The sequence below is a fragment of the Gracilinanus agilis genome, chromosome 3, assembly GCF_016433145.1.
Source record: "Gracilinanus agilis isolate LMUSP501 chromosome 3, AgileGrace, whole genome shotgun sequence".
Taxonomy (NCBI): domain Eukaryota; kingdom Metazoa; phylum Chordata; class Mammalia; order Didelphimorphia; family Didelphidae; genus Gracilinanus; species Gracilinanus agilis.
The window spans coordinates 126439521-126461635 of record NC_058132.1 but is presented as its reverse complement, the minus strand read 5'-3'; the positions used below and the strand labels follow the sequence as shown (position 1 = coordinate 126461635).

The window sequence follows — 22115 nt, the reverse complement described above, 5'->3', positions numbered from 1 at the left end:
ATTTTCCTGGTTCTGCCCACTTCTTCTACAGTTCATACAAGTCTTCCCAGGTTTCTCTGAAACCATTCCCTTCATCATTTCTTCAGCATATTAGTATTCTATTCTTCATATACCATAATTTCTTCAGCCATTCCCTAATTGATCGACAGTTTCTTAGCTTCCAGTTCTAAGCCAATACAAAAAGAGATGCCATTTTTTTGTGTGTATAAATGAGTCCTTTTTTTTTTATTCCTTTGGTTTCTTTAGAGTATAGACCTTGCAGTAGTTGGACCAAATGGTTATGCATAGTTTAGTCACTTCTTGCATTCTTTCAAAGGAAATACTTCCCTATTTCTAATAAGCATGGAAAATAGTTTAATGAGGGAAATATAAATAACAGTGTTAAATCAGAAGGCATTTGAGTTTTAACTACATCTTACTAGTTCTGTGACGTCACCCTCTTCATCTGTAAAACAGGGATAATATACCTATAGTACTTTACTCACAGGGTTGTTAAGCCTGCCAAAACTAGATAATGTACAAAAAATTCTTTGGAAGCCTCAATGCACATCATAAATGTCAGTTATTAGTTTTCTTCTCACCTGATCTCCTCCCTAAGTAGAAAAGCCATCTTGAATTTTGGGAATACAAATAATAATAGTTAGAAATTCTATATTTTTAAGGTTAAAGATATAATTTACATACTTTAACTCATTTAGTCTTTAAAATAACCCTGTGAGATTGATACTTTGGATATTATTATCCCCTTTTCATGGGAAAGCAAACTGAGGTTCAAAGAGATTTGACCTGCTATAGTCATACAATTAGTGACCATCTGATTCAAATCAAAATCTTTCCTGACTCTGAGTCAAACACTTTACCCACTACACATACTGCTATTTATTTGGCAGTGGCAGTAAACAAAAACAAAGCTCACAGCAAATTTCCCTAATATTGTAATATAGTGTAAGATCCTCAGTCCTCATTATTCATATTAGTAGCTCTTATGGTTATCTGTCATGGCAAATTGCTTGAAAAGGATTAGTTGCTGGAACTTCCTGAGCAGGGTTTTCTTTATAGTAGGTTTTTCTCTCATTTATCTCATCATCTACCACTAAATTGGGCAGCTAGGTGGCATGGTGGATAGAACACTTCCTGGTATAAGGAAGACCTGAGTTCACATCTGGCCTCAGACACTTACTAGTTATGTGACCTTGGGCAAGTCACTCAACTCTGTTTACCTAAGTCTCCTAGTCTAGAAAATGAGTAGAGAAGGAAATAATCGACAACATCATTATATTTGACAAGAAAATCCCAAAAGGGGACATGAAGAGTTGGATACAATGGAAACAAGTAAACAATAACAACCTCCACAAACTTGCCCAGTAGCCTTTAACCCATATGCCATAACCCAAATGCTAATGGAAGCTTTTCTAGATGGGAAGGCCTTGACCTAGATTCTAACTTCGAGTTCTTTCTCACTTTTTCCTCTTTCTTCTCCCTGCTGATTAGACTGAAGATACTAATTCCCATTTTTCTGCTTCATTTTCCTTTATTTTTGCTGGCTACTGCACATCACCTTAAGAAGGCACTTTCATGACACCTTTTTTCATAGCATATGGCTAACTGCCCAAGCTGTCTTTGATCCATAATTAACAGATTCTTGCCAAAGCTCTAATGAAAAGATAAAGCTATGCTTAGCTATTGCCTGTGAGGTCTTAAGCTGGAATTCAACCTCTAACCACATCTTGTTTCTTCCTTTCTTTTCTGCATCTTCTTCACTGATCTGACTCCAGGCCCCTGCGTCATTTTATTGCTTAATTACTTTAGCATCTTCAGTGCATAGGAATGACAATAGGATAATAACTTGAGTGGGAGCAGCAAAGTTGTTGGAAAGTTATTGTGTGAGTTTGTCTTAGTATTAGTAGCCTGAGCATAATTGTAGACAGAAGGGAGCCAGTTGATAGGGGGAAAATTGAAGATGGAAGAAGAGCCTCAATGGTATAATGTTACTCCCAGGCAAGGAGAAAAGACATGTTTTAAAGAGTACATAATCTGAAGTTTACAACTTGGCTCAAAGAATATCTTCTAATGCAACTGGGCTAGATAATGTATTATCAAAATAGATAAACACATAACACTTAATTTTTCAAGAAGCGAGAAACTGTGGGTGCAAAATGTAGCTTTGTGCGATCCACAAATTTAATAAGCATACATACCACCTATGTTGCCCTCCAAGTTATTGAGATACACACACACATATATGTATATACATATACATATATATGTAACAAATGAGATCAAAAACTGATTCCTTAAACACTGCACTGGAGAACTCTTTCCAAGTTGATATTAATCCAAATCTTTATAACTAAATAATGATCCAATTCATATCTTTCCATCATATTCAAAAGGTAACTATTAAATGTTTTGGTGAAATCCAAGTTTATTATGTTTTTAGTATTCGCTTGATATATGAGATTAGTCTGTTAACTTATTTTTTTGTTTTTAATAAACAAATGAATAAAAATATGAATTATAGTTAAATTCACGAATAAACAAAAATTGGCTGAAATTAAAGATGACAATTTAGTTTGGAATATACTATCTCTAGCACTTATCACAGTGCCTGATACATGGTAGGTGCTAAAAATATGCTTGTTGCCTTGACTTTCAACTTGGTATCATCTTGGAATTACCAATAGAAAATTCTGTATTTTAAAATGAACTGTACAGAATTATTCATGGAAAAAAGATTCGTATAAGTAATATATGTTCTTAGGGCAGCAAAGTGGCTCATTGGATTGAGAGTCAGGCCTAGAGATGGAATGAGTTCAAATCTGGCCTCAGATACTTCTTACCTGTTGGACCCTGGGCAAATACTTAACCCCCATTGCCTAGCCCTTGCCACTCTTCTGTCTTAGAACCAATACATAATATTGATTCTAAGATGGAAGGTAAGGATTTTAAAGAATTTAGTAAAGCCCAGATATGTTTCTATATCATGCTAAAATGGATGCTTCATTTTTAATTTTTAATTATATGAACTTATTTTAATATGTGTCTATATATTATATATATATATATAAAATGTCTTTTGAATGAGTTTTAAACAATGGCTAATTGATTATGTTCCCCTTAAGATATCCTAATCTAATGATTTTTGTGTCTTATATGACAACTTGGGGAAAATACAATGACTGAATAAGATTTATTTTTGAGCATAAATTGCTATTTAATACTACAAAACAAAGAACTTTTCATCACTGAATGAGTACAAACCCAATTGAAAATTTAAATAATTTGGTCATTCATAGTAAGAGTTTTCTTCATCTAATTACTTTATTCCGTTCACTTTTCCATTAGTATAATGGAGTACAATGTAGTAGGACCAAAATGGAATTTCAGGAATTATGATGGTAAAAGAGTTGATGTAAGCAGATATCACATTACTAAGTAAGATTTCTTCCCTGATTGAATCACTAGTCCATCCTTTAACCCAAAAACAATGTTTATATAATAATGGAGTTTGCAAGGGCTATGAGGGAAAAAAGATTAGTTTGTTTCTTTATTGAACACCTTGGATCAAACTCAATGTTTTTTTCCTCCTAACTGATTTTGGGAGCCTTTCAGAAAAACCCAGATATGCTGTGGTTTGGGCATCTGGTCAAAATAAGAATTCTCCATGTAAGTTGCCCTCTCTAGTCACTTTATCTTCACCTTTGTCTGCTTGCACTGAAGTAAGAAATGTCAGGAATTTATTGGCTTGTATTTAAAGTCTAACTTGACTAAGGTTAATAAGATAACACCTTCATCTATACACACACACTCACATGCCCTGGCAACCAGAAGTGCAGGGACAGCTCAGGTTGAAAGGTTTAAAAGGAGGGAAATGTTTGTAGCAGATTTATCACCTGTTAGACCAAAATATGCAAACAAAATCTCTAAGTCTGGTTTTATATCTATATATCTACATAGATATATAGATATATATATACATTTTGCAAGAATTCTCAAGAAAGCCTATTTGCTCATCATACTACACAAAATATGAATGAGGTAAGCTTTTTTTCCACTTCAGTTATTTTTTTTGAGTCCAAGTAAATGAAATAAGTGAAAAAATGAAGCAATGCACAGAAATGTTTTGTTTGGGTTTTTTACTTTTTTGTTTTTTTCTCTTTGTGAACCATTGGGGTTAGAGAATGTGATAGACTAGGGTAGCTTAAATTAAAATCATATCCTCTGAAGCATGAAAATCAGACTCACAATGGCCTTGTGTTTTAAGGAGCAGGGACTCAAGCTTCTTTTGGCCTGGGGCCACCGTGGCTTTAGTGTAAATCACAATTGATAAAGAGCAGCAGAATACATCAGATCATTCAGATTTTCAATTCACAACATATGTGTAGTCAATCACTTAGTCAATTGACTAGAAGATGTGCCTAATGTGACAAGAATCATAATAGATTCTAGCCCAAGAAGTATCTTTTGACTGTGGGTCAGATAATGAAATGACTTTCTGTGGCTTCCAACTCATGCCTCATATTCCAACCAATTGTATTATGAATGTGTCTGGTTAGTCACAGAGCTGAGAAAAAAGAAGCATAGATAGGTCAGTGCAAGTCCATCACTATTACTGGGAAAAACGGATATTAATTCTGTTCTCCCCAGTTCTGAGAGGCCCTAAAGAACTCCAATGAGATAAAACCACTTCTCTTTGTTGACCAAGATTTCACATAGAAGAAACAAAGCATGCCACAACCCAGATAGGTCTCAGAACCAGTCTTCCTGGCTACAGTAACCAGTCTAAGACAGTTAATCTTGAAGATGATCCATTCTCAGGATCAAGGTTGATAGAATCCTCAGAAATAAGAATGATACAAAGTCAGGTTTCAGGACAATGTGATTAGACTTGGGTAAGTCATGAATTAAACAATTGAATCTGCCATCCAAAACAAAGTCTCATCCCAGAATAAATAAATCTATCAAACATAGATATTTAGTATTATATAATGATCTCATTTTTGATTCAACCCTATCAAAAAACTATCTGGCCAATAGGTAAATCAATGGAATCCCCTTTAAACACTGGATTTTGCAGAAAATTTTAAAGAAACAATCCCCATACTTTTAGGCTAACTATCTTTTATCAGGTTTTTAGAAATTGTTATGATTCAGAAAATGCGAATAACCACCAAAAGTTTATACAAAGTCATGTAATGAGTCCTGTTTAGATGGGATTCTACTCTAGTAGTGGGGGAAGAAAATAATATGATGCAAAACTGATTAATGCACAGGTAATCTGGGTTCATAATTCAAATTAATTTTCACTATTTCTATAGACTGAGAATGTGAAAAGGAAATAATAAACATGTTTGGATTCCATTTCTTTCTTACCAGAGCCAAGTTTCTACTTTGGTGCTGTTGAGTACTCTGTTGATGAGAGCGCTGGGTTTGTTGAAGTACACATCTGGAGAACTGGTACTGATCTCTCAAAGCTTTCTAGTGTCATGGTGAGATCTCGGAAATGTGAGCCCCCATCTGCTGAAGGTGAGTCATTTCTTATACTAGTTCTCATTTATTTGTTAAGGCTTCTGATAAGTCCAGGGCTTTCAACATGGCATTATCACATTTAATTTAAAAACTAGCCCCCAACTCTGCCACTTCCTCTTCATTTGACTTTAGGCAAGTTATAATCTGTCTAAACCTCAATTTCCTCATCTGCAAAATGAAGGGATAGACAGACTAAATGAACTCAAATGCCATCTAGCTCCATATTAATGACTCCAAGATCCACACAAATGAATTAAATTCAACAAATAAACTCTCTCTTACTCTTTATTAAAGACATTTTCTAGGTATTGTAAAGATAAGTATAATCTGTATCACTGACTGGCACTGTGAAGAAAGAGTTATATAGAACTTAAAAGTGCTATAATTTATAAATTTGAGTAAACTAAGTAACAAAATATTATAACTTATTTGCTTAAGGATATATTTCTAAAATTGTCATGAATAAGTAAACATGAGACCTTTGGGCCATTATCTGGAACCATAATGTATTTATAAGCCTTAGACTAAGTTGCAAACAAGTAATTCAATAATCTTTTTTCATTCAAAAGCAGATATGTACAAAACAACTTAATTAAGTTATGTATGTATTACTTGATTCTTTTTTTAAAATAGAAAGATAAAAAATCTGTTTATCCTCTTTTTAACATTTTGCACCACATTTCACTTAATGAATGCATCTAAATGTCTTTATTTTTCAATAAAATATTATTAATTAAGGAAGCCAGATTTTAACAAGTTCAGTGAATAAATAAGCATAATAACATGGCTTGAGCCTGTGAAAGATCAAGAGGGGCTCTCCAAAATGGAATTCTGGCAATGCTACCATGAATGATCCTGAGGGAAGGGTATTGAAATGATTCAATGTGGCTCTGCAGAAAGCTCTCTGATGAGTTCACATTCAAAAAGAACATTTACAAAAGATGGAAGTGATGGATATAAAAAGAGTGGCACAGTCCTATGAGAAAATTTTCAGAAAAGGCTAAACCTAGAGTGAGCTGAAGGTTGGAAAAAATGCAAAGAACAACAATAAGCTCTTTTCAAACTGTTACAGGCAAGAATAAGGAAGGGCGTATTCTTGGCTTGGGGAAGAGGATGTGATGTGACTTTTTTTGTTCATAGATGCTTTACTATAAATGTAATATTAAACATTCATGAAACCAATTAAATTTGCTTTGTAGCTATTTAAAATTGAATAAATTAGTTTCAACATAAAATGTCCATAACAAAGTGTCTTTCATTCTCCAGTCTCCCTCAGCCTTCTTTGTCTCTCCATTAACTCCATTTCTCTTTTCCTTTCACATAGGAATAGTGTTCTAGTCTGGCTCTTTTTGTAGAGGCCGGTAGTAAGGCATTAATTCAATTTAATTCCATTTACTTCAATTGGATTCTCTTGCATTTGTACTTTGTGCCAACTCTGAGAGAGGGGCTCTGTGACCCTGGGCAAGTCACTTCAACCTCACAATGTTCTAAGAAATTGTCCAAAACTATAAGTTGAAAACAAGGTGCCATTTTGCTTTGGATGAGAAAGTTTCTTCTCTTAGGAATTCAATATACAAGTGAAATCCCTAGCCCTAGTCCTACACCAACTTGGTGTCCGGCACTTTGCTAGAAGATAAAAACAAAGTCAGAAACCAAGTAGTTCCTGCCCTCAAAGACCTTAGGTTCCCTGGATTATTTCATAAAAGTCCCTCAAGATTTCTTTCATGTTCCATATGTTTATTCATCTTAATTGTATTGTACTATTCCATTATTTTAATGAGTCACTGGAGCTTTCTGAACAGGGCAGTAATAAGGTCATTCTCTACTTTAGAAATATCAATTGAATGTGGGAGAGAAAATGGAATGGGGGAAGACTGAATTCTGGAAGAACATTTAAAGGTCATTTCAATACATCAGGACCTGACTATAGTCCAAATAAGAGGTGATGAGAGCCTGAACTAGGGTGGCAATTGGGTGAGTGGGGAGAATAACATAGAAGCAAGATATATGAAGATGGGAGAGGAGAAACAAACAAGATTTAAATTGGATATGAAAGATAAGGGAGAATAAGAGTTAAGAAGATTTAAGATCTGTTAAACTTGGAATAATGGTAGTTTTGTCACTTTTTAATTAGTTAATCCCTTATTTCCCTTATAGCTGGAACTGACTATGTGGGAATCAGTCGTAATTTAGATTTTGCACCTGGAGTTAACATGCAAACTCTCCGGGTAACTATTCTGGACGATAGAGGACAACCAATATTAGAGGGAATTGAGAAGTTTGAATTAGTACTACGTATGCCTATGAATGCTGCCCTTGGAGAACCCAGCAAAGCCACCATTTTCATTAATGACTCAGCCTCTGATTGTAAGTATCCATCATATTCACATTGTCCATAGTTTTTAGAGAGTTACCTCAAGACTATTTGACATTTCTAAATTGACATTTGAATTAAGTTCATCTTTTCCACAAGTAAATTTCATAGAATTTTTCAATCTCTAAATATATTTTTAATCTTCATCTCAAGTCAATAATTATAACAATCCTGGATACTAATCATTATTATCTCTCTTCTGGCAATTTTTAAAAATGTAATCCAAATCAACATTTATCAACCTGTTTCAATGTATAAAACATTATGCTTTTAGTACCTTTAATTCTCATGGTGTCTTTTATTTTTTCTTTTGAAAAAATCCAAGTGTCATGTAAAATAATGCAAATCAAATTTTTGTCAGTTTTGCTTAAGGCAATCACACTCCAAGAGTGAGCAGTGCCCATTCAAAGGACAATTGCTAAATTTTCAGTGTGAATATCAACACCTCAGAAATCAGCAAATACTCAGATGAAGGCTGATTCATTCAGTTTTTGATTGGTTAGACTATTTTAAATGATTGAAATGCATTGAGCATCCCTTACTTTTTATCTAGGTAGCTACTTGTTAAGCATTTTACCAGCATACATCTGACCAAAATTATACACTTCAAACCTGTCGTGCCTGGAATTCTTTGGAATGAACTAATTATTCCTATTGATGGTGTTAGCTTTATTTTTATTAATTTATTCCCATTTATCTCAGCTCTTCTCTCCTTCCCACACCATAGAATGTATTATCTGATGAAAAGAAATGTACATATGGGTTGAGTCTTTCATGTTTCTATTTTCAGTTCATTCACTAGAGGTAGACATTTACAAGTTATTCCTCAAAATTAATTCTATAACTATATTATTCTATATTCTATATTCTATATATTATTCTAAATCTATAGCTACACATATGTTATATCTATATTATGTCCTCTTATTTCTATTCAATTCGCTGTACTTTATGTGGGTCTTTCCAAGTTTTTTTTTTTAATTAACTTGCTCATCATTTCTTATGACACAGTGGTAGTCCATCACAATCATATACACAATTTTTCCAGTCATTCCCCAATTGATGGTCATCCTGTTCCTTGCCACCACTGCAATAAATGCTTTGAAGCATATCATATCTTTTCCTTTTTTCCCTTATCTCCTGGGAAACAGATCTAGCAGCACCATTGCTATACAAAGTTTAATAATTCTCTAGGCATAATTCCAAATTGCCCTCCAAAATGATCAGATTAGTTCACAGTTGCACCATGTACTAGTGACCCCATTCATTATTATATCCCCTCCAATATTTGTCAATTTTTCCTTTTATCGTTTTAGCCAATCCAATATATGTAAAATGGTATCTCAGATTGTTCTGATTTGCATTTCTATAATCAGTATTGATTGAGAACATTTTTATATACCTTTTGTTTTCTTCATCTGAAAATTGTCTGTTCATATATTTTCCTCATTTATCAATTCTTATAAATTTGGCAGAGTTCTCTATATATTTTAAATATGAGACCTCGATCTGAGGAACTGTCTATAAATTTTTTTTCCAAATTTCTGCTTTCCTTCTCATCTTGGCTACATTGGCTTTATTTGGATAGAGCCTTTTGAATTTGTTATAATGAAAATTATCTATTTTATATCTCATAATTCTCTCCATTTCTTATTGATTCATAAATTCCTCTCCTATCCATAAATCTGATAGGTAATATATTCCCTGTTCTTCTAACTTGCTTATAATATCTCCTTTTACATTTAGGCCATGTATCTATTTGATTTTATCTTAGTGAATGGTGTAAGACATTGCTCTATACCCAATTTCTGCCAAACTATTTCCCAATTGTACCAGCAATTTTTACCAAAGTGTGAGTTTTTATCCCCAAAACTTGGATGTATACTTCTGTCAAATAAAAAGTCACTATATATTTTATTGCTGTTTGTTGTGTGTCAGTTCTGTTCCACTGATCTACCTTTTGATTTTTTAGTCAGCAGCAGATAGTTTTGATAAATACTGCTTTATAATACAATTTTAAAATCTGATACTACTAGATCTCTTTGCTTTACTTTTTTCATTAATTATTTTGATATTCTTAATCTTTTAATCTTCAAAGTGAATTTTATTACTTTTTCTAGCACATAAAACAATTTTTGATAACTTAATTGAGATCACATTGAATAAATAGAATAGTTTAGAAAGGATTGTCATTTTATTTATATTCATTATACCCACCCATGAACAGTTAATATTTCAATTAATCAAATCTGACTTTATTCATGTAAAAAGTGTTTTATAAATATTATGTTCATGTGATTCTTGGGTTTGTTTTGGCATGTATATTCCCAGGTACTTTTTTCTATTTGTGGTTATTTTAGATAGGAAATTTCTTTCCATGTCTTTTTATAGGACTGTTAGGAATATGTAAAAATGATGATGATTTATGTGAGGTTATTTTATATCCTGCTACTCCACTAAAATTATTGATAATTTGATCTAACCTTTTCATTGAGCCTCTACGATTTTCCACATATACCATCATCTCATCAGTAAAAAGAGATCACTTTCTTACCTCTTTGCCCATTCTGATTCCTTCGCTTTCTTTTTCTTCTATTATTGTTATTGCTATTGCTAGCAGTCCTGCTACTATATTAAATAATACTGATGATGATGGGCATCTTTGTTTCATTAACTTTCAAGAAGCTTGCAATTGTTCCCTTTTTATATGCCTCTAGGTAAAAATAATGATAAAATAGGTTAAAATTAAATGTACATAAAACAATTTAACACAAAATATTTTCAGAACCTTCTGATTTTTATTTTCTTCCTAGTGCCTAAGATGCAATTTAAAGAGCGGGTGTACAGTGGTAATGAAAACGATGGCCAGATTGTTGCCATGATTTATAGGAGCGGAGATATCCAACACAAGTCTTCAGTTAGATGCTACACTCGGCAGGGATCTGCACAAGTAATGATGGACTTTGAAGAACGCCCAAACACAGAAAGTTCCACTATCACATTCCTTCCTGGTAAGTTAGGACTCCAATTTGGAGTAATAGAACATTGAATGTAATGTCAGATTTTTTTTACCTCTCATTCTACTTTCTCTTCTTAAAAAAAATTATTTTAAGGAATGGTTTTCTGGGAGAAAAGGAAGGATACAAGAGAATATCTCTAGTACATAAAAAAAAGTAACAATCAAAATTTGTTTTGAAAAAAATTAAAATGACAAGGAAAAATCATTGACTATATATTCTTACTTAACAGGTTTTCATTTTCATGAAACTTTTTTTCTATGTTCAAGAACTAAATACTTTTTATTTTGATTAAATTTGACTAAGAGTAAATTTATTTTACCTAAAAAGGAAACAATTACATTTTTCCATAGTCCCTTATCTATGGCAATTAATATGAAATGGCTTTCAGTTTCTTCAATTTGTTTTGTTCTTTTTTCTTTTTTTGACTAATTTATTATTGAAGATTTTATCTTTAAATAATAATTTTCATGATTACAAAGACATAACATTCAGCCCTCTTCATCTCTGGACCTGAAAAATTAATGTAGTTGCAGCTTAATTGGTCCATCTTATTTTCATTTCTCCCTTTTTCAATCCACCTTGCATGCAAGCATTGAAATAATTTTCCTGAACCCTGTATTTGACAAAGTCATTTTTAGAGCACCATAACTATTGCTTATGGGATAATTACACATTCCTTAGTCTAGTATTTAAAGTTTTCTTTCTCATTCCATATATATTTTATTTGCTTAACTAAACATTTTCCAATTACATCTTCAGTTCCTTCAATTTGTTACATTAGTCTGCAATATTTTACATCATCCAGGTGAGACTGAGAAGCCCTGCATCCTTGTACTGATGGACGATGCAATCTACGAAGAAGAGGAGGAACTACGTCTAGTTCTTGGTACTCCACAAAGTGAATCTCCTTTTGGAGCTTCTGTTGGTGAACAAAATGAAACTTTGATAAAGATCCAAGATGATGCTGATCGTAAGTAGATATTGTCTCCAATCTAACATGAAAAAACATGGGGATTATGAACAATATAATCACTTTGATTTTATTTTTCAAAATGCCAGGAACAATTATTAAGCTTGGAGAAACCAAATTTAATGTCCGTGAACCAAAAGGGCCAAGTCAATCAGTCATCGTGAAAATTCCTGTGCTTCGTCAAGGAGACACTTCAAAGGTTTCTATTGTGAGAGTGCATACAAAGGATGGCTCTGCTGTCTCGGGAGAAGACTATCTCCCTGTGTCAGAAGGTGAGCAGAAGTCATATCTTCTTTTAAGTTGACTTAGTGTTTTATTGATTACTGTGCTGGTCAATACATTGGAAAAAATAAAAAGATATTTACAGACATGTAGATAAACAGATATTTGTATTGTTTCAGTAGATGGCATCAATTGGGGAATGGCTCAAAAAATTGTGGTATGTTAATGTAATGGAGTATGACCATGCTAGAGAAAATAATGAATATGATGAATAGAAAAAAATCATGTGAAGACTTTTAAATGAAGTAACACAACATGAAGTAAGAAAACCAGGAAAACAGTGTACACAATAACTGCAACAACATAAACTAAACAAACATCAGCAACCACCGAACAATCAAAACTAAACATTGGGAAGTTAGGATGATCCTCAAAAAAGGTTTGAAAAGCCACCTCACTTGGGTTGTTTTGTTTGTTTGTTTGTTTGTTTGTTTGTTTGTTTTTGCAGAGATAGGGCATCATAGGTATGGAACATTGCATATAATGACAGACTTTTTCACTATACTGGTTAATTTTACTAAACTATTTTTCCAATTTTTTAATTCTTTGTTATAAAGAATGACCCTTTGGGAGAAGGAGGGAAGAGAGTGAAGTATGTAAGAACAAAAGATTAAATTATTAAGAATTTTAAAAGAGCAGGAGAAAAACAGGTAATGATAGACTTGGAAACAAATTAAAAGGATAAAGGAAACTCTTAAACTTAACATTGTTGTATCTGGAAAGAATAAAATATTAAGATGCATTGACTTAATATTTTAAAAGTTTCCATTTTATGAAGGTTAATAGAAAAAAAAGATTTTTACAGTTATTTGTACATGCAAGAGCACATATTTTTCAAGTCAAAAATAAATTTTCATTTGACAAAGTAATGCTAATTAAGATGGTTATTCTAATTTTTCTCTTGATAATTGACCTACTTTCTCAAAAGGCAAATATTAAACAGTTATTTCTTTCTAATCAATACTTTATGTTTATATACCTTGTTATGCCTACCAAGACATGTCCAAAAATGAGCATGAGCAAAAACTCTATATTTCTATATCCAGAAGAAAACAAATTTTAAACAATTCAGAAAAATATTTTAATACTATCAAGATCATGGTATATAGAATTACAAATTACCTTACAAACCATTAATCAAATCCCTTGATTTTACAGATGAGGCAACTAAAACCTAGCAAGGGAAAGTGTGACTTTCCCAAGGTCATACAACCAGTAAACATCAAAGTGAGGCTTTAAACAAGCTCTTTTGATTCCAAATCCAGTCCTCTTTCTATCATGGCCTATTGTATATACATCAAACTAATATATAAGTTGAAATGAAAACAAAAACTAAAAATCCATTTAAAGCTTTTTTGTCCCTCTGGAGGAAAAACACTCCCTGAACTGAAGGGACAAAAATCAATCCAATTGATGCAATCAATTTAAATTATATCTAAATCAAATTAGTTCATACTTAGTATTCTACAATGGACAAAAAGCAGAATTTAGAATCAAAGGTTCTGGGTTCATATTCTGAGTCTGACTCAGTACTTTTGTGACCTTGGATAGTTCACTTCACCATTTTAAACTTCCTGTGTAAAATGAAAGACTTGGACTGGATAGCCTGTAAGGTCCCTTCCAGCTCTACACCTAGATCTCCTTTCTTATCATCCTATGATCCTAGAAAATGCCTGATACTGACTAGTGGACAGGCATGACAAAAATGAATAATGATAATAGAATAATCTGTCTACAATTTTTTTTAATCACAGCAGTTCTAAATAACTTGTCCTGTGGACTCCAGCCTTAAATCTCTTTTTACATTTGTAGAAATTGAATTTAAGGAAGGTGAAACCCAGCACATTGTTGAGATTGAAGTTCTCTTTGATGGAGTCAGAGAGATGAGGGAAGCCTTCACTGTTCACCTGAAGCCTGACGAAAACATGGTAGCAGAAACCCAGGTAAATGAGTAAGCTTCAAATGCACAAGCACTCCAATGGTCACCGTATAACATAGACTTATTCCTAAATATGCTACAAAAATCCTGCATGGCTGGTAGGTGTTTCAGGTATGAAATGAGCCCAACTCTTCATGATTCCAAGTCCTATGCTGTGTTTCCTCTTACTGGGAGCCTATGCTCTGTTAGGTCTTAGCAGTCCAGAAAGGCTTCAAATATGGGTCTGGAAACAAACTGTCTTGTCCTTGCAGACTAGTCTAGTTAACCTCAGAAAGAAATCTTACAAGAAATCTTGCCACTAGGAGATGAATGATGTTGGCCACACCATTGCATCAAACCATCTACTAAGATATGGTGGGACCGCATACTGCATTAGTTCAAGGGATGTCCACACAGATCAAATCACATATATGATTTGATCCTATCCTGAACATATATGGTGATTTTGAATCAATGAGAGATCCTTGAGTCACTTATCTCTCAATCTGTTTTCTTATCTGTAAAATGGGGACAATAATAGCACCTACCTCCCAGGTTATTGTTAGGATTAAATGAGAAAATATTACTAAGGTGCTTATTACAGTGCCTCAAATTTAATAGGTTCTTAATAGATGCTTCTTTCCTTCACTTCTTTATAAGGATAAGGTCAGGATCTGTGAATTCCCTGATACAGGAATGTCCCAGATGAGGAAATTCTTTCTAAATAATGCAAGTTGGCAAATGTTTGCCTCAGGAATAAATAGCATCAGGAACTAATAGCAAATAAATCACCTAATTCACAGTTTTGTCGTGAGGAGAAAAATGAGATAATATTTATTTTTAACATATTTTGCAAACCTTAAAGTTCCATGTAAATGCTTTGTTTAGTCATTTCATTCATGTCCAATTCTTTGTGACTCTTTAAAGTTTTCTTAGCAAAGATACTGGAGTGGTTTGCCATATCCTTCTCTAGTTCATTCTACAGATGAGGAAATTGAGGGAAACAGACTTAAGTGACTTGCCCAGGGTCACACTAGTGTGTGTCCAAGGCTAGATTTGGACCTGGAAAGATAAGTCATCCTGACTCCAGACCCAGCACTGTACCTACAAATATAAATGCTAGCTTTTATGTGAGAGGCAGAACTTGAACCTGAGCCTTGCTGTCAGAAGGTCATAATTCTATCACTACACTACAGCTGATCTTTCTACTCTAAGAGTGCATAAGCTTGTTGCCTACAGCTTCCTATCTTATCTCTAAAGTTATCATGAGTGCTTGTATCAAATACCATGGTATTTATCTGTGACATTTCTCTAATCCATTCATCTACTTCAGGGGTCAGCAACATATGGCTCTTGATCCATATCTGGCTCTTTTGAGGGCCAGATATGGCTCTTTCTACAGGAGCCATAAATTCAATTTTCTTCAGGTGCTGTTACAGGAGCAGCACTGTGAGCACTGTACAGCTCTCACGAAATTACATTTTAAAAAATGTGGTGTTCATGGCTCTCACAGTCAAAAAGGTTGCCAACCCCTGATCTAGTTACTAAAAAGGCAGATAATCTGTTAAATTACCCTTTCCACTCTTAAGTTATTGATCTACTGTGAATGTAAATCCAAATCATAGTAATTTTCCCCAACTAAATTTCATCCTCTTCTATTTCATATTTCTCTTATACCAACTTGAGTTTTCTTCTTTATTCTATTCTTAAATTCAAGAGTAGAAATGGATAATCACTTTCATCTATGATGTGAGAAAGCAATCCTGATATATAAAAAGTCAATTTTAATTAATGTGTTTAAGGTGAAAATATTAGTAATTAATTAGAGTATCTTTTTTTCCCATAGGTTACCAAAGCCATTGTGTACATAGAAGAAATGAATAGTATGGCAGATGTCACTTTCCCTTCGGTGCCTCAAATTGTATCCCTTTTGATATATGATGACACTTTAAGAATTAAAGACAGTTCTGGTCCAGTGCCTGGCTATCCTGTGGCTTGTGTTACAGTGAGTAGAAAACTGTGGAATACAATTTGAAAATAACTGATTTTTAGAGGGATATAGTTGATAGAAACAAAATGTCATGCCGAGTGAAGTATAATGTGTTACAGTGAAGAAAAGAAAGTGAAAAGAAAGAATAGGTTTATATTTATCTTGGCATGATGATCTTGAAATTCCCAAAGGAAATATAATGATATTTAATAAATGACCTATTTTCATCCAATCATTCATTCATCCATTCCTTCATTCATTTATTGAGCACCAACCCTAAAAAGCTTTTTCTTAGATGCTATTGGAATTAAATAAAAAGATGAATTAAAATATGATCATTATCTTCAAGAGTCTTAATACTGAGAATTTTTAAATATGCATAAATAACTACAATGATTTAACTATATAATAAAGGCAGCCTAAGGGGTTACAAATAATAGGCATCAGTGGACCATATTGAATAATATTTTTGTATCTTCCCAAAGATTAATAAAATTTTCTTCACATGGAAGTCATTTAACAAAATGTTATATTGAATTGAATTGAATTCAGAGGTAATTGAGATATATACCATTTTCTATATCCTTAGAATGTTTCACAAAAGATAGATTTTGAATGTGGTCTTAAAGAATTGTTAGGATTTCAGTGAGTTGAAAGGATGGGATGGGGAATGGAGTAATTCTAAGCTGAGGTATCCAGTCAAAGACATAGGTGTAACAAAGCACAAATTGTATCTAGAAAATATCAATAATATAAAATGGCATAGTGCATTCATATTGTTTCTGTAATATAGACACTCTCTAGTTTATGTCCTTCCTATACTATTGTGCACAGAACTGAACACAATACTCCAGATGAGTTCTGACAAGGACAGAGTACCCTGAAGTTATCACTTCCCCATTCCTGGAAGCTACATCCCTCCTAATATAACCCTTGATTGCATTAGTTGTTTTGACTGCCATATCACACTTGTTGATTCATATTGAACTTGCAGTACACTACAACCCCACATCCTTTTTTTCAAAGCAACTGCTATCTCTCCATGCTTCCTCATATTATATTCATGAAGTTGTTTGGGGGTTTTTTTGTACCCAGATGTAGGACTTTACATATATCTCTACTGAATCTCATCTTATTAGATTCGTCCCAGTGTTCTAGCCCATCAAGGTCCTTTTTAGATCCTGACTCTCTGTCAGCTGGGATAAAAAATTCAGTTAAGGGTCTGAAACATGATGATTCCTTCAGTTTCCAGGATATTCATGGCTAGAGTCTTTTTCTAGCACCAGTTAAGATCTTAGAACATGAGTTCATGATATGTGTTGCATAAACTAGCAAATCTATAAAAGTAGCTTGGGATTTCACTATGGAGGATGTTAGAGCTTGGATTGAATCGATTATTCAGTGATGGCTTTTCTTTTTAAATTTTGTTTTGTTTTTTAGTGGGGGAGGATAAACTCCAAATAGTACTGTTATTATGGTAATAGTGTGCAATATAGAATGAATAGAGGACAGAAACCAGAAATATTAATAAGGTGATGATTGTATTATCCTGGATATTAACTATGAGCCCACACTAAAGTAATAGCAATGGAAAGATATTTTAAAAAGGAAGAACTGACAGACTTTAGCATCCAATTGGGGAAAATGAAATGAGCTATAAGGAAGAATTAAAGTTAACTTTAAAAATTAGAGATAAGGTGAGTAGGACATATTGGTACCATCAAGAAAAATAGAAAAGTGTAAAGTAGAAATTGATATATGGAGGAAAATTATGATTTTGACATGTTGGAGTGCCCGGTGCTATTGTGGCATTCCAATTCAAGATGTTCCTTAGAAGTCTGGAAATGTAGGACTAGGACTAATGAGAAAAGACAGAGCTAGAGTCCTCCCTACAGAAGTCATCAAGGAAATTGTGGGAGTACATACGATCATGAGAGAGCTTACACAAATAGACATTAAGAAGAGCAATTTCCATGTAACCATGTGTAACTGTCATAATAATGCTGTGTCTGCCTCCTATAGGCTTGCAACCCCAAATATTCTGACTATGAGAAGACTGGCTCTATATGTGCAAGTGAGAGTATCAATGACACTTTGACTAGATACCGATGGCTAGTCAGTGCACCCACAGGCTCTGATGGTGTGACCAGCCCCATGAAAGAAGTGGATTTTGATACCTTCTTTACCTCCTCCAAGATGATCACGTTGGACTCCATTTACTTTCAAGCCGGTTCCAGGGTACAGTGTGCAGCTCGAGCTGTGAACACCGACGGGAATGAAGGGCTAGAGCTAATGAGCCCAATTGTCACAGTGAACAGAGAAGAAGGTAATTTGGGCTCTTATTCACTTAAAGCTAAAGTTGTAGTCAAATGCACACAGCAGCTCTATACAGAATATTTTGGAAAGTTCCCATTTCTAAAGATCATGTCTCTAAAGCCAGTAACTTCCTTGGCCTCATTCTATAAGCACACCTTGCTTTTTTATAACAAAGAAAACTTTTAGTCTGTTTTGAATATCATGATCTCCCAAGGGCACTTAAAATGATTTGATTCCCAAAAATTCAGTTCATCTATACACATTTTAGAGCATATCTTCTACATTTAGTGAAGTATATCTCAGGCATCTCTGCATCATCTGCTATTTAGTGATACTGGTTTTTAGGCTAAATATACCTCTTTCCTTCAGAAGCAACGTGGTATAAAGAGTTTGCCTTGCAATCAGGAAGGCCTAGGTTCAAATCCCCCCACTGACAATTACTAGCTGTGTGACCCAGAAAGAGTCACTGGACCCTTCAATAGAACTATAAGACCAAAAGTTATGGAGAAAACACTGGCTCTCATTTGTAGACAGTGTATCCATAGGAAGGAGTTCCCTATTAGAATGAAATCAGAGGTCCAGTCTCTATTTCTGATAATGAATACCCATGGTTCTGAGTCACTTTAAAGATCAGTCAATTGTTTTGGCAATTATATTAAACATCGCCAAATATTATACAAAGTGATCTGGGAGTGAAATAGACTTTCTAGTTACATCTCTCTTTTATTTCCACTGTAATAATGAGCTGCCTATTTATTGTTCTTTATCCTATCTGAACAGAAATGGCCAAGAAATTTAATATTACCTTCTCATAATCCAAGAGGGTGATCCTTTCTGTTGAAAATATACTATACAAGTCTGGGCTGAAGGAAAAGGATAGTAATTAGGTGGTGGAGTAGATAAAATGTTGGACTTCAAATCAAGAAGAACTGAATTCAAACTCTGCCCCAGAATCTTAGCAATGAGACTTTGGGCAAAGTCATATAACCCCTTTAAGCCTCACTTTCCTCTTCTATAAAATGGGGGAAATAATAACATCTGCTTCACAATACTGGGAGAAAGATCAAAATGATCCTCACCAAACTTGAATGGGATAATTAAGTGCTTGCTATTATTGCTATTATTATCATGAAGAAAATTATTCTGTCAGAATGACTGGAGTTTTGTTTGCTTTAACTGTGCCCTGAGCCACTTTTGCATTTTTAAAAATATAACTCAATGTGAAAAAAAAATCTGCTTTTTGTCTTTGGCATCTGTTCAGTAAGTATGACTTTAGAATGAGAAAATGCACATGCAATGAGTTTAATTTATGAATCATAAAGTACATGTTTATTTTTAATCCCTTCATGTTCACACAGATCACAAAGAGCCTATAAATATGAAAATGCTAATTCAGCATCTACCAGTGTGACTTTTTTCCCAGTAGTTTCATTTCTTTGTGTATTCAACCTTTCTAGTCAAATTTCATAAATTTAGAACTGAAAGGGGCTCAAGAGGACACAGCTGAACTCTGTGTTTACATTTAAGGAATCTCAGGCACAGGGAAATGAAATGATTTGCATTATTACAATACTAATTAGTGTCTGAGACAGAATTCAAATTCATTTTCAGACACTGCTAATTCCAAGCACAATCCTCTACTTACTAATCACCTAACTGCTCTTACCATTTAAGAAGACTCCATAACCATAGCTGTAGTATTAAATTAACTCAAATGTCTAAAGGTAAAAGACCCTCCAGAAAAAGCAACCTCTGATCCCCTTAGTAGAGCACATGAAGTAGGGATGATTGCCCCAGAAATGCCTATTGGATCATCTCTATTTACCTACCGATGTGTCCTGCAATTACCGAAGTGCCTGTCATCCCATGATTTTTTCTTTAATTCATTTGTGCTCAAAGAAGTTATTTAAAAAAAAACATTTAAGCTCAGTAGTTGACTATTCTTCCTCTCAAGTGCACACAGAAGAACATTATTTGTATTTTTCACATAGGTCTTTGTCAGCCCCGGGTGCCAGGTGTGGTTGGCGCAGAACCATTCTCGGCCAAATTGCGTTATACGGGTTCTGAAGATGCAGACTACACAAATCTCATCAAGCTCACTGTCACAATGCCGCACATTGATGGTAGGTAAATGTAGCATTTTTGCTCAGAATCCAAAATAATCGAACACATAATTTACAAACTCAAATCTAGGAAGGCCTTTAGCTAGCATGTTCTAAGACGTGTGCTGCCTGGTTTTTTTTTTTTTTCTCAAACAGCATTTTCTTTTCAGTGTCTTTGAAATTTATATTCTTCTCTTTGAAATTCAGCGAATTGGTTACATTATTAAATGAAGTCACAGACAAATATTTGAATTCCAACCTTTGTGAAAAAGAAACAGATATGGTTGCTTCTGCAGTACTCAATAATCTTGCCAGATAATCAACCAGTATGTCCATGGTTTTAAACATTCAGAAAGTACTTCAGTATTTGATACAGATATTTGAGTACTCCCTGTAAACTTATGGTGGGACCATGTGCATGTCCCTAAATATTTATAATAATTAAGATGTTTTCTCAATTATAAGCCTGATTCAGAGATGGAAATAGCAGTCTAAAATTATTTCATTAATTTTTGCTAATTATCTTTTATTATTCTCCTATGTTCAAGGAATAAAACGAAATTTGTTTTAGAATTATCAGGAAATTTGAATGTATTACTCTAATTACAGAAAGTACTCCCAAATCTTGAGTCTAGTCAACTAACTTATTTTTATTTTATTATTTTTATAAGTAATCATATTTTAACTTTTAAAATTTTTTCAGTTTTATTTCAAAATACAGTATCTTAAATATATATAATATACACATATATGATATAACATGAAGGGTTAGGTTGTACTAGGATTAATGAAAGCAAAATCTGCCTGCCTCACTTAGGGCGAAGGCTCATTGCTTCATACCATAAGATTATGTCAAACTTGCTAGGGGTTGGGGAAGAAGAAGGTAAAACTGAGATTTCTTGTTGCCTTCATTACTCAGGAGTAGAATGATTCCATACTTTAGCCCTGAACCTACAGATCTGTGGATCTTTTGAAGGTGTAAACTGGATGCAGGAAGCATACACAGAGATGAACCTAGGATAGAGAAAATCCTAGATGTGCATTCTAGAGACCTAGCTGCCACTTACTAGCCCTAGGACCTTGAATAAGTTCCTTTGTCCCTCCTAGCCTGTTTCGTCTGTAAAATGCGGGCAGTAATAACACTCCCTTCCACAGCAGCATTTAATAAAAATTGAGACATTGGTAAATTGGGAAGGGTGTCAAATTTGGAACGAGTCCTGGATTCTAGTCCTGGATCTGCTACTTAAAGTCTGTATGAGTTTAGCCAAGTCACTTCAGCTCTCATAGCCTCCGTTTACTCATCTATAAAATAAAAGGTATATGGTATAGTAGATAGGAGTGGGTGAGTCTAGATTAAAATTCCACCTCAATCATTCACTACCTATGTGGCTCTTTATTTTATTTCCCCCATGTACCAGGGAGTGATGGAATTGATGGCTCTTAGTCTTTGATCCTATGACTAAATAATCTCAAAGGGTCCTTCCTCTAAAAATCTACAGTTCTACCCTCCTTAGAGTATAAGACTATATAAATTTAAACAGACATATATTTGCATTAGTATTATATACACTATATAACACAATCTCTAAGATTCGCTACCCAGGCAATTTTAAA

The 22115-nt window shown here is 33.8% G+C and overlaps 1 protein-coding gene across 1 annotated transcript in view; it reads left to right on the top strand.

The window, feature by feature from the left end:
• The window catches only part of FREM2 (FRAS1 related extracellular matrix 2), a 199095-nt gene that overhangs the window by 147972 nt on the left and 29008 nt on the right, over window positions 1-22115 (top strand). The window contains exons 7-15 of the mRNA XM_044668953.1: window positions 5377-5526; window positions 7687-7896; window positions 10717-10914; window positions 11729-11893; window positions 11983-12165; window positions 13988-14118; window positions 15940-16098; window positions 18106-18409; window positions 20391-20522. Of these exons, the coding sequence (XP_044524888.1) occupies window positions 5377-5526; window positions 7687-7896; window positions 10717-10914; window positions 11729-11893; window positions 11983-12165; window positions 13988-14118; window positions 15940-16098; window positions 18106-18409; window positions 20391-20522 (1632 nt within the window). The remainder of the gene's footprint in view (window positions 1-5376; window positions 5527-7686; window positions 7897-10716; window positions 10915-11728; window positions 11894-11982; window positions 12166-13987; window positions 14119-15939; window positions 16099-18105; window positions 18410-20390; window positions 20523-22115) is intronic.